Here is a 14,192-nt window from a genome sequence, read left to right as displayed (position 1 = left end):
ATTCATCAACTAAGAAGAGAGGGACTAAGAACTGGTGGCCAGGAGCAGACTTGCAGAATGTGCCCTTTGGAGATGTAAATTATTATATATGCCTGAGTGGTTTTTTTTTGTTTGTGTGTTTTTTAAAAAGCTAAAGTGGATAGAGCGAAATACTTTTAATTGATGGTATATGGGGGGGATTATAATCAATGTAATGAAACAAGTTATATGAATTGTTGGATGTGAAACTGATGATGTTCCCTGTGTACTTTCACTCAATCCTTAATAAAAACCTTAAATTAAAATTAAAAAACAAAAACCCTATGAAACACTTTTATTCTGCACACATGGGGTCGTCACGATTCAACCAACTTGACAGTAGCTAGCAGCAGCAACAATTTATATTTTAAATTTGTTGTAGGATAAAAGCTTCTTTTCTAAGGACGTGACTCCTTGAAAAATGCTATCTTCTTATGTGTTGTAGAGGGATCCCTACATGCTGGAAAAAATTTCCATTCATCTCACACAATTAACTCAATGACTCTTGCCACCAAAAATATTCTTTAATAGCAAAAATCTGCTGGAATACTATTAAAAAGTAGTATTCCAGCAGATTCTGGGAGTTAACTTTCTCCAGTCCTGCTTAGAGGAGAGAGTGTGCTATTAGGTACTTTAAGGAACAACTTCTTCTTATGATAAAAGTCATGAATGGTGTATTGTAGAGTTCTTTGATTTTTCTCAGTGACTGAAGAGGCTGGTACTGCAAGAGACAGCCCCATCTGCAGCTGGAAAATCATTAATTTTAGCTAGGCTCATTAGCATAGTACTGCACTGTTAAGTCTTACACAGGCAGTGAATTTAAAGAAATATTTTTACTTATGTATGATTAAATTAGAGCATATTGATGCCAGTATGACTGAACTGTAAGGATTCTCTTCACACAGGTATCTGCAGGAGGTGGGCTACACGGATACTATCCTAGATGTGAAATCTAAACGTGTACGTACTTTGTTGGGTTTTCCAAGTGATGTCACTGACAGAGAAGATGACAAAAATCAGGATTCAGTTATAAATGGCACAGAAACTGAAGTTAAAGAGACAGCAATGATTGGGTAAATATTTTTTCTAGAAAATGTTCTAGCTTTAATTTTATTTCTTATTAAATATTTCTTTTCGTTTAATGGGTGATACACTTTCTGACAGTGATTAGAAATAATTTAATAAAAATTAAGTTCAATAAAATTTTAATTTTCTTAGATGGAAATACATAAGGATTAGAATTAGTGTATTTTATTGGTTATTTTGATTCAAGAATATAATTTTTTATTAACAAAATTTTTGTTTGATAAGGAGTTTAGTATCTTGGAACTCAATAATTAGAAGTTTATATAAGATCTCATTTAGAAATACAGTACAAATGTAAGATTGAAATTTCACTGTTAGTAACCTAGGAATCACACCATACTTCAAAAATCCTTAAAAGTAAACTTTTTTTTAACTACTTTTGTCTGTCTAATAATGTTATGACTTATATATTCTTTGATTAAAACATGTTTTAAGTATAGGTCTTAAATGATATACTTTGTAAATGAAAGTTAAACAGCTGTATGAAATATTTTGCTTTGCTTTAAGGATCGTATATCATACAATTACATATTATCTAACTCAGAGTGAACCTGAATAGTTCAGTGAGGAACTTTTTTGTTTGGGGGCGGGGAGGGAGTGCCATAATTCTTCATTAAACAAAAAGCTGGAGGTTTTGTGAAAGTCCAAGTAAGTTGTTGCTTTATTTAATGTGTTTAGAATGAGAAGAATGGTATTCATTGAACTCCCTACATTTTTCAGTGAGCAAATAGTCTCTGCTATGTGGAACATCAACTAAAGTTATGAGATTTATGTAAAGTTAGAAAATGTGACTTTTGTAAACAAAATGTCACTGGTGCCTACTTAAATTTATTAATTGTTACTTGTTAATGTAGGATATTTGATTATTTTTGTAAATGTAAGATAGAATATATTGTTCTGTGTAACATAGACCATGTTAGTCTTGTTCTCAGCTGTGTCTCTTATCTTTGTGGGGTGGGGCTGACTTTAAGTCATTGTAAAGACCTTCACAGAAGATCACTCCTGTTTAAGTGCTTTGGGCTTGCTCAGTATTTTGAAACTGGTAAGAGCATCATTCTGAATCTGTCAGCTTTAGGTGGTAACCGAGAATGGAGCTTGGAAGATCAAAAGCATAGCTCTCAGCTGATTTGAAATTTATGATTTATCTCTCTTGAAGGTTTTGTTCATTGTTGTGTCTAAAATTTTTGGGGAAAAGGCCACCCTATCTAACATATTTCGTAATAAACTAGAGAGAATTTACCCTATTCAAAAAGTTGGGAAACTTTTTACTAAATTCTTCTTGTATGTCATCAAATCAGTTTTGACTCATAGCAACCCCAAGTGAGAGAGTAGCACCGTCTCATACTGTTTTCTTGGCTGTGATCTTTATGGTAGCATATTGCCACATTTTTTCTCTGTGGAGCTGCTGTGTGGGTTCAAACTGTCAACCTTTCAGATAGCAGATGAACACTTAGCCATGATACCACCAAGGCTTCTTATTATTTCTAAGAAACTAAATTCAAGCCTTACATCTTTAAAAACAGAGTCCTGATGTGGCACTGCAGGATAATGCACTGGACTGCAAAATCTTTTTGAACCGCAAGGTCAGTGGTTCAAACCCACCAGCTTTTCCTCGGAAATCCTATACAGGGTCACTGTGAGTCAGAATCGACTTGATGGCAGTTAACTACAATCTTTAAAAACTCACTTATTTCCAAAAATGTTAGCAGTTTTATTAACCAAAACTTAATAGAAACTAACAACAGCAACAAGAATCAAGTCTTATAGAAATATTAATTTGACCAGTATATTATTTTTATGCATGTACATATTTGATAGTTTTTAAACCTCTACAGCTCTTCAGAAATAATGTATTTGCTAGTTATTTTTGTAGTTCTGGAAGCTTATATAAGAGTTTAGAAGAAGAGTTGCAGAGAGGAAAAGAATAGAGAAAATGGAGGCAGAGATAATAAAACATTTTTTAAAGAAATACATTAAGTTTAACTTAAGGAAAAAAAGTAGTAAGGTAAATTATGTTCTGCTGCCATTAGATATTAAATACTGTAGAGTCAGTTCCAACTCATAGCACCCATATATTTACAACAGAAAGAGACACTGTTTGATTGCAAAGTACTTTTAAAAGAGTAGCCACTTCCTATATAGTTTTTTTAATTAAAGTCCATGGAAATGGAATGGATATATCGATCATAATTTGATTTGGAAACATCCTAGTTATATACAGAAAGTAGTGCAACAAATCATGGATTAACTTTGTTAAAGTTAAAAAAACAAAAAGATTGAGCAGGATGTGTATGTTTTAAACCAGAAAATCCGAGTTAACAGATTCAGCCTCCGTGTTGGATAATTTCAAATTCCTTGAAAGTGCAGCTGCGGATTTCAGTGATGAAGATGAAGACGATGATATTGATGGAAGAGATAAAAGCATCATTGATACTTCAACAGTGAGTTGGATAACTCAGCTAATATGCTAATATAAATATTTATAATGAACAGAATATATACTTTAAAAATGTTCAACTTGATTTGTTTTTATATAAATTTAGAGTTACTTGGTGTCCAATATTGATTTCAAATTCAAGAATACTTTTAGAATAGAAATTTTTTTCTTTAAAGTCCTTACTTTTTTACTGTTAGTTAATTCATTAAATAAGACAACACTTTACGGGCAGGGGAATGTAGTAAATGTTAGCGTATTATAACAAGACAGTGTTAATGGTTTGTAAGACAGTAGAACTGAAAGGCCCATTATGGTGCCTGAGGGTCACTGGCATCAGTTCTTGATAAAGTTTTTGTCTCTCTTGCCAGGGTTGCTTTAGTAGACAAGTTCTACAACCATCCCTGTTTTCAGAAGTCTTTCATTAGATTTTTTTCATAATTGTTTAGGGTTCATATGTAGTTTAACCGAGATCTTTATAAGGTAATGATACGTTCCCATTGCAATATCCTGGAATAAGCAATATCTCTAAGTGCTGCTTCTCTCCCCTTCTGCCATTTCATCCCTTCCTTTTCTATTCTCTTCCTCTGTTTAAGTAAGGCATGTACAGAGGACATCCTTTGCTTTGTCCAGGAAAATGTTTGCAATTCCTTTTTTCACATTTATTTAATAAGAGGGCGAGGAAAGTAAGATAATGTAAAGCAAAGTAAATGTAGGCTCAGAAGGCTTGGGTTTAAATCCCAGTTCTGCCACTAATTTGCTGTGCTTCTTAATAGTTTAGCTTTATTTCTCTAGTTTATAAAATGGACATTGTAATAAATGCCCTTCTTATCCCCAGAATATTTTATGATGAAAAAACTAAGACACTGTGTGAGTATATGAAAATGATTTGTTTAACGCTCAAGTGCTCTTTAAGTGTCATATGTTCTCTATGCCCTTGGTGTCCTAGGCTCCATCAGAGACTTTTACTAATTATTTCTTTCAAACTACCATTTCTTTGAGCCACTATTCAGTAGCACTCTGTTGATATAGTTTCACAGCAGGTATTATTTGAACTGTAGACTTTCATCCAGATTTTTTTTTTCTCATCCAAACAAGTTGATAGCATGTGTCTTGATTTACTGTCATAAAAGAAAAATAACTGAAGCTATATAGATCACAATAAGGAAAATGAATTTGTGGATCATTATCTACACCTTAAGGAGCCCTGGTGGTTTAATGGTTAAGTGATGGGCTGCTAAGTGAAAGATCAACTGAACCCAACCAGCTGTTCCATTGAAGAAAGACCTGACTTTGTGCTCTGTAAAGATTACAGACAAAAATACCCTATTGGGCAGCTCTTTTCTGTCACATGGGGTCACTATGAATTGAAATTGACTTGATGACACTTAACAGCAATAGCAATTTCATGTTATTGTTGGGTGCCATCAAGTCCGTTTCAACTCATAGCAGCTATACACAGCAGAACAAAACATTGCTCAGTCTAACAGCATCCTCAACAATGGCTATTATTATATTGAGCCCAATGTTGGCTGTCATTGTGTCATTCCATCTTTTTGAGGATCTTCCTCTTTTTCACTGACCTTCCACTTTGCCAAGCATGTTGTCCTTACCCAGGAACTGGTCCTTCCTGATATGTCCAAAGTGCAAGACACTAAGTCTTGTCATCCTCAATTCTGAGGACCATTCTGGCTATACTTCTTCCAAGATGGATTTGTTTGTTCTTCTGGAAGTCCATGTTATGAATATTTTCCGCCAACACCATGATTCAAGTGTACCAATTCTTCTATGATCTTCCTTATTCATTGTTCAACTTTCATATGTGTATGAGGTGATTGGGAATTCAAAAACAGTGGTATACAAAATCTTGCCAATTACTTCCAAACTGATCTCCTTAAAGGTTATACCAATTTGCTCTTGCACCAATAGCATCGAGTACCACTTGCCATATCCCCAGTTGCACTAGATATTTGACAGTCTCATAGGCAAAATATTTGCTTGTTTCTTTAGTAAATGTGTTAACTTGTTAAGTTTATTTTCTTTTGCTTGTTGGTTTATTTTTATAATTATAAGCAGCATTATTCTTGTGTATGTTGTTGTTGTCATGTGCCATCGAGTCGGAACTGACTCATAGCGACCCCATGCACAGCAGATCGAAACAATGTCCGATCCTAGGCCAACCTCACTACCGCCGCCACACTTGACGCTATCAATGATGTCACCTGGCTGATCCATCTCGTTGGGGGGTCTTCCTCTTTTTCTGTGACCCTCCATCTTACCCAGCATGACATCCTTCTCCAGTGACTGTTCTCTCCGGACAATGTGTCCAAAATAAGAGAGACAAAGCCTAGCCATCTTGGCCTCCAAGGAGCACTCTGATTGTACTTCTTCCAAAACAGATCTATTGGTTCTTTTGGCAGTCCACGGACTTTCAGTATTCTCCTCCAATACCACAACTCAAAAGCATCAATTCTTCTACGATCTTCCTTATTCACTGTCCAGCTTTCGCATCCAAATGAGGTTATTGAAAATACCTTGGCTTAGATCAGGTGCACCTTAGTCCTCAAGCTGACATCTCTGCTCTTCAATACTTTAAAATTTTCCAGTGCAGCAGATTTGCCCAATGCAATACGTCGTCTGATCTCTTGACTGCTGCTTCCTTCCGCGAGTGTTGATAGTTGATCCAAGAAAAATGAAGTTCTTGACAACCTTAATCTCTTCTCCATTGATAAGAATGCTGTTTATTGGTCCAGTAGTGAGGATTTTTGTTTCCTTTACATTGAGTTGTAATCCATACGTAAGGCTGTGCTCTTTGATCTTTATCAGTAAATATTTTAAGTCCTCTTCACTTTCAGCAAGCAAGGTTGTATCATCTGCATATCTCAGGTTGTTAATAAGTCTTCCTCCAATCCTGACGCCACTTTTTCCTTCATAGAACCCAGCCTCTCGCATTATTTGCTCAGCATACATATTGAACAAGAATGGTGAAAGAACACAACCCTGTAGCATGCCTTTCCCAATTTTAAAACATTCAGTGTTCCCATGCTCTGTTCGAACAACTGCCTCTTGGTCCAGGTACAGATTTCTCAGAAGTACAATTAAGTGTTCTGGAATACTCATACTTCTCAATGTTGTCCATAGCTTGTCATGATCCACACAATCGAAAGCCTTCGCATAGTCAATAAAGCATAGGTAAACATCTTTCTGATATTCTCTGCTTTCAGCCAAGATCCATCGGACATCAGCAATGATATCTCTCATTCCACGGCCTCTTCTGAATCCAGCTTGAACCTCTGGAAGTTCTCTGTCAATGTATGATTGTAGCCGTTTCTGTGTTACCTTGAGCAAAACTTTATTAGCTTGAGATATCTTGTGTATAATGACTCTTATTTCTTCTGTGAATTGTCTGTTTTATGTTCTTTCACTTTATTGTGCTCTGTTTGCCTTGTAGGAGTGATATAGATATGGAGGGGTAGAGTCTTTGATCAACGGATGGATGGATGGCTAGATAGGAGTGGGTGTGGGTTTGTACATATGCACCCATTCTGCATTTTTAAGTAAAGTGGCATCCCTTAAAATACAGATATAGTTGTTGTTAGGCTTGTTAATAAAAGTTCATGAGTTGAGGCTATGATTAATCAGACAGATTCAGAATTGTGAACGCTCTCTCATAAATTCCTTTTATATTAAATTATGAGCTTATATCCCTATTAAAGCTTTTTGACTTAAAGTCTGTTTTATCTCATATTAATGTTACTACTACTTAGCTTTCTTCTGAGTATTATTTCTCTTAAACAATTCATTACATCCCTTTATTCTCTTTTTCTTCCCCATTATTGTAAATAATAGTCACTATTGGAGATTTTAGATTTTAGTGGCTCCATATCTTTCAGATTTCCTAAGACCGTTTATATTTTAGCTGAATTAAAAAATATGTATGTTTATTTTTGTTGTCAAATGCTGTTCTCAGATGGTTCCTACTCATAGCAACATTGTATAGGGTTTCCAAGGAGTGGCTAGTGGATTTGAACCACCAACTTTGTAGTTCTCACCAATCTTGCTATCTAGTTCTTTATCCTGCAACACCGCACTAGGACTCTGAATGTTACAGTAGTTAGTAGTTAAGTGCCATCGAGTCGATTCCGACTGTATGGGGTTTCTGTGCAGCATCTGGTGAGTTTGAACTACCAGTCTTTCAGTTTAAACCGACCTTGAGGTCCAGTGCTTATCCTACAGTGCCACACCAGAATGTTAATATGTTGTTCTTAAATGCCATCAAGTCAGCGTTCTTGTATAGGATTTCCGAGGAGCTACTGTTGAGTTTGAACCGCTAACCGTGTGGTTCAAATCAACCTTGCATCCAGTGCTAATCCTACAGAACTACACCAGGACTCCAGAATGTTATGTTGTTGTTTTTGTTGTTAGGTGCCGTCACATTGGTATCAAGTCATAGCAACTCTGTTCACAACAGACTGAAACACTGTGTTTGAGCCCGTTGTTGCTGCCACGGTGCCAGTCCATCTCCATGGGTTCTTCCTCTTTTTCTCTGACCCTCCACTTTACCAAGCATGATATCCTTCTCCAGGGACTGGTCTTTCCTGATAATAGGTCCAAAGTATGAGAGACTAAGACTGTCCTGGTTTCCAAGGAGCATTCTGGCTATACTCCTTCCAACACAGATTTGTCTGTTCTTTTGGCAGTCCATGGTATTTTTAAAATATTCTCTTCCAACACTATAACTCAAATGCATCAATTCCTCTACAGTCTTCCTTATTCACTGTCTAACTTTCACATGCATTTGAGGTTATTGAAAATACCGTGGCTTAGATCAGGTGCACCTCAAACTGACATCTTTGTTCTTGATCACTTTAAAGAGATCTTGTGCTACAGGTTTGCCTAATGCAGTACCTCCTTTGATTTCTTGACTACTGCTTCCGTGAGTGTTGTTGGTTGATCTGAGCAAAATAAAGTCTTTGACAACTTCTATCTTTTTTCCAGTTATATGGATGTTGTCTATTAATCGAATGGTGAGGATATTTGTTTTCTTTATGTTGAAGTGCAAGCCGTACCAAAAGCTGTGGTCTTTGATCTTCAGCAGTAAGTGTTTTAGGTTCTCTTTGCTTGCATCAAGCCAGGTTGTACTATTTGCATAGCACAGGTTGTTAATGAGTCTTTCTTGAATTCTGGTGCCATGTTTTTCTTCATACAATCCAGCTTCTCGGATTATTTGCTCAGTGTACAGATTGAATAAGTATGGTGAAAGAATATATCCCTGAAGCATACCTTTCCTAATTTTAAACCACTCCGTCTTCCCTTGTTCTGTTTGAACAGCTGCCTCTTGGTCTGTGTACAGATTTCTCATGAGCACAATTAAGTGTTCTGGAATACTTATACTTCACAATGTTGTCCATATCTTGTCATGATCCACACAATCGAAAGCCATTGTGTAGTCAGTAAAGCACAGGTAAGCAACGTTCTAGTATTCTGTGCTTTCAGCCAAGGTCCATCTGACGTCAGCAATGATATCCCTTGTTCCACATCCTCTTCTGACTCTGGCTTGAGCCTCTGGAAGCTCTCTGTCATTGTATAGTTGAATTAGGATATTGTATTGTTGTTAAGTGCTGTGGAGTTGGTTCTAACTCATAGTGACCCTGCATAGGGTTTCTGAAGAGAGGCTGGGGAGTTTGAACTGCCGACCTTGCGGTTCAGACTCACCTTGTGGTCCATATGGTGGTGGTGGTGTGCCGTGGATTCAGTTCCAACTCATAGCGACACTGTACCGGATTTCTGAGGCTATAAATCTTTACAGAAACAGAAAGCCTCATCTTTTCTCCCACATAACAGCTGGTAGTTTTGAACTGCTGACCTTGAGGTTAGCAGCCCAATTCATAACCACTTTTAAATGTCTGTAATGAGTAAGTGGCGTTGTTAGGATAAACACTCAACTGCAAGTTGCTTTGAATCCCAAGTTCGACGGTTCAGACTCACCAATTGCTTCTTGGAAACCCTAGACCGGGTTGCTATGAACCAACTGAAAGGCACTCAACAGCTACAGCAGTGAATAAAGGGAGTTGGGGCAGATCACAGAAAATATGTCCATGAGATGGCAGTGTTGCACAACAAGGTCACAGCAGGTGGGTGTACCTCACCCCAGTAGGCCCTCTAGAGGTAAATGATTCTGGAAGCCACCTGTGTGGGTAGCAGGGGACTTCTTGGGATAGAGTGGGGAAGGGGAGGTAGGATTTAAATACCATAGGTAGGTGAAGGCTGTTCATGGGTCAGAGAACTTAGAAGAGCAGAAGCAGCTTGGGGTCTTTCTACCTATAGGCTTTATCCAACTTGTGGCTAGGCTTTATCCAATTTGTGGCTAGCAGATGTTTGGTATACTTTTGCTAAATACTCAATTAAACAGGCTCTAAATAGTTAAAAAATCTGCTTGCTTGGGTTATTTGTAAATAGTTGGATGTGTAAAAATTTCAGTTTGTTTGCAGTAGACAGGTAGGCAGGCAACAGCCTTTTTGGACTAACAGTCCTTAGCTTGTGATGAAGAAATTAACACCTGGAGCCAAAGAAAGAGGCCATATTTGACTCATTTACATTATCTTGAAATAAGCTTGACAGTTTTTATGTTTGTGTTTTTAACTATAGCTACTGTAAGGACAGTCCCAATTAGGTCCCATTTAGGTAACCTCAGGGATGATTTCTATACTACTACTTCTTTCCCCCAGGACCATTCACTACCAAGTCAGTTTCCTTCTAGGAGAGTTTGTTTAGCTGCAATTTCCACCCCGGGTATATATTCACATCTTGTCCTTATTTGTCTTGCGACAAATAAGGGGAGGAGTATACTAAGCCCATTTATTTAAAGAAACTGCAAGCCTGTTATCCTAATTTCTTGGCATATTAAACTTAAAAACCATGTCTACTCCTAAATATATAAAATGGGGAGCATAACAGCTCATATCAGATTTTCTTTTCAGTCTGAGATCTCACTCTACTTAGGTCAAAATTTTAGGGGAAGGAATTGAATGTTGTTAATCTTTCTTAGTCTTAAGGAGAAAATGTAAGAAAGGTTATTGGTAATAAACTAGCAGGGAGGAGATGAATATTGATTCTTTCTCTTTGATTGTATATCACATACTATACTAATGCCCTTGTGCCTAATATTCCTATTTATCTTCATTCTTTTTAACAAATGGGGCCTAGGAACAGATTTTTGTCAGATTTTTTTTGTTGTTGTTTTAACTCAGCACCATATTTAGCAATAATGAATGTTGAAAGTGTACTTCCAATTAATGATTCCAGACATTTCTGGATTGTCCCCACCTTTATTTTTGTCAGGGAAGGAGAACAAAGATTCCACTCCAGCTACAAGATGTTGGTGATGGTCCCTATGAATTATAGCTGGGAGGTCCCTTCTGAGTCAGGGAAAAGGAGGATAAAGGCTGTAGTGTTGAAGAATATGGATTAGCAATATGCTTATAATATATATGAAGCTATGAGGATCAGAGTCTTCTGTGGTTATCCTAATGTCTTGGCATATTGAGCCTAAAAGCCATGTCTTCTCCTAACTATATAAAAAGGGGATATGATAGCTCATATCAAATTTTCTAGCCAGTCTAAGGTAAAAAATCTTAGGAAAAGTAAATGAATATAGAGAGTTATTAGAGGAAACTGATGAACAGTTGTTGTTGTTAAGTACCATTGAGTCTGTTGCAACCCTGTATAGGGTTTCTGAGGAGCAGCTAGTGAGCAACCTTGAACTTCAAACCGACTTTGCAGTCCTAGTGCCTTAACCCACAGTGCCACACCAGGACTGTCAGGGCAGTAGAAATGATGGAAACCTTTTTTTCCCTCCTTACCATATAAGCCTTGATGCATGCATTTCTGAGTTGGTAACGTTCATGATTTTAGGTTTTGTGGTGTAGTAGAGTAACATTTATCATTCTGGTATTCTGAAACAATTTTGAAATGTTTTATGAAGTGTCTCTTTGTTTGGTTAGATTCAAATGTCTACGCACTGTACAGACTGCATCCAAGAAATGTAAGATTTGTTTGTGGCCCTCGTAATTCAGTATATTTTTTACCTATCTGAGATTAACCTGGTAAACAGGCATCTTATATTTCAATAATTGCAATATATTTTTCAGTTTATTAGTTTATCTCAGACAAACTAGCCATCAAAATTGACACAAGCAAAGTTTAAATACCTGCTTTACAATGTATAATGTACGTTTAAAAGTTATGTCTCCTTTTTTATTGAGTTGTGAAGTTATACAGTTATTTAACACAACAAAAATGCACTTTCTGAGAAAAATCATAATTGAATTTTCCCCCACTCAATGGTAAAGGGATACCATCTCTTTTATTTAAATTAAATCTGTATTCTATCCTATAATATTTTAATTTAGCATTTTTTTCATTAGATTGTTAGGAAAAAAGTACTGCCAGACAGCAGTGAAGATAGAGATACAAAAGAAGCTCTAAAGGAGTTTGACTTCTTGGTTACATCAGATGAAGGTGACAATGAATCTAGAAGTGCTGGTGATGGAGCAGATTGGGGTAAGGGAGCAGAATGGTTCATGGTTCCAACCAGAGATACGGAATCTAACAAAACAAATTAATGTTTTACAAACAGGGCAACTTTAAATCTTTAAAGAACACTGTAAGTCTGTTAAAATGTTGAATATCCTATGAACTTTTCACTTTTGTCATTCTTTAGTATCCAGTGTGTGTATGCTTAAAGAATATTGTATAACTAACTACCTCCTCTTCTTTTTTTTTTAAATATAAGCAATACAGTCTGAAGAAAATATGAATTTGGTACAGATTGTTCTTTGTTTTCTATCAAGAGAGTGGGCTCTCCAAGTCTAGATTTTGTGGAAATTGAATATAAGAACGTAAAAGAATTTTAGAGATAGCACCACTGATATCTTCTGTGCAGAAAAGAAATATAAGTTGGAAAATTACCGTTATTCATTCTAGTCAGGTTTTGCCTGTTTTTACATGGCATAGAATTATTGTTTTTCAAATGTTCTAAATGAATATAGTATTTAAAACATAAAGCAGGAGTACAAATTTCTAATAGGTCATTATTATAGTTTGGGATTGCATGACCCCTAATAAGAGAGAATTTTCTTTTGCGGTTGATGAATTCCATAACTTAGTTTATGCTCCTGTGTACTTTAAGGACAGGTAAGGCTGGAGAATCAATAACTATATTCATTTTTCCTTGGGATTTACCTCAGGGGCCAGCTTAAAACCTACTGACCTTATTCATTAAAAGAATGGATGAAGTTATTTTTAATGCAGCCAGTTTGTTCCGCTACACAGTCATTGAACTGATGGCCTAAAATAACTTTCTACTTATAAGGTTTTTGTTCAAACCTAAAGAAACAGGGCTATTTCATCTTGGTTTTTAAAGTTGGACATGTCCTATAATTTTTATGTAAAACTAAATTGCATAGCTTCCTCATGAAGGATTTAGGAAGCTAGTTTTTTCATAAATATAAATCGTGTATATTAGGGAAAAGTAGGAATGAAAAGATCTTTGTTTTTATGCCGCTTTATAGCTAACACATTAGACATTCACTTAGTAAATGACACATTAACTGCCGGTCTCTTGCGTTCTAATTGGCAGATCTAAAATCTCATCACAGTAAGACCTATTTAGAAAGGGATAAGGAATTTATTGCTCCTTTGAGTGTGAAGAGATGAATGTTTGTTTCCCCTTTTTATAAATAGAGCAGATTTACACTTTAGGCACATAACTTCGGCAGTATCCACCAATCCAGGATGAATCTGACTAACCATGTATGCCTTCACAGGATAATCAAATAGTTCATGGCAATAGGAATTACTTACATGTTACTTTACTAAACCTTTTGGAAAATGATTTTCTTACACTCAACAAGTTTTTGAGCTCAATATTATTTAGCAGTCTTTAGCTTGTAGCTGGGAAAATATTTTTACGTATTTTCTATACCTGAGAAGTTAGAACTGTGAACTAAGCCTTTTACAGAGTAAACAGGATTGCATAATACAATTTGGAGGTGAGTTTTACTCTTATAAATTCTGCTTTAGGAGAAGAAAAAAGTTGAAATACAAATGTGTTGACAGTTTAATTATTTCCTTTACTCTATTTTGAAATATTACACTTTAAGCAATTAACCAAATTGGATTGCAAATCCTGTCTTTTGTTTTGCAATTTAAAAAGTAGTTTGTAATTTTCTGACAGCTCTCGGTGAAATTTTAGAATATGTTAATTTGCTAATTAGTAAAGTAGTTATTTCTATACAAATTCATTCCATTGTTGATATGGTTGTATAGATAGAATCCTTAGTTAAAATACACTATAGCATTAATGAGAAGATGATTAGAACTTTAACATTGAATTTTCTATTAAATTTAAGTAAGATACGTATCCACTGGCTAATCTTAGAATTTTAACTAAACGTATAAAATTGAACTATGGAGGAATCTTGTTTGAATAAGTTGCTGTTAGAAATGGTAACTAGTTGATTGTGTACTGGTAATATTTTTTTCATTATGAATTTTTAATCTTTTATTCAAGCAATTACTTTAAATATAGATTACACTTTAACAATAGATTATACTTTAAAGAACTAAAGCTGATAGTAATAAATAGGATAAA

The 14,192-nt window shown here is 35.7% G+C and overlaps 1 protein-coding gene across 1 annotated transcript in view; it reads left to right on the top strand.

Annotated features, from left to right (window-relative positions):
• The window catches only part of STRN (striatin, calmodulin binding protein), a 157,337-nt gene that overhangs the window by 104,539 nt on the left and 38,606 nt on the right, over positions 1-14,192 (top strand). The window contains exons 5-7 of the mRNA XM_006839359.1: positions 924-1,091; positions 3,410-3,545; positions 11,965-12,100. Coding sequence (XP_006839422.1) covers positions 924-1,091; positions 3,410-3,545; positions 11,965-12,100 — 440 coding nt within the window. The remainder of the gene's footprint in view (positions 1-923; positions 1,092-3,409; positions 3,546-11,964; positions 12,101-14,192) is intronic.

Source organism: Chrysochloris asiatica, unplaced genomic scaffold (genome assembly GCF_000296735.1).
Source record: "Chrysochloris asiatica unplaced genomic scaffold, ChrAsi1.0 scaffold00024, whole genome shotgun sequence".
Classification (NCBI taxonomy): domain Eukaryota; kingdom Metazoa; phylum Chordata; class Mammalia; order Afrosoricida; family Chrysochloridae; genus Chrysochloris; species Chrysochloris asiatica.
This window is presented reverse-complemented; position numbering and strand designations above follow the sequence as displayed.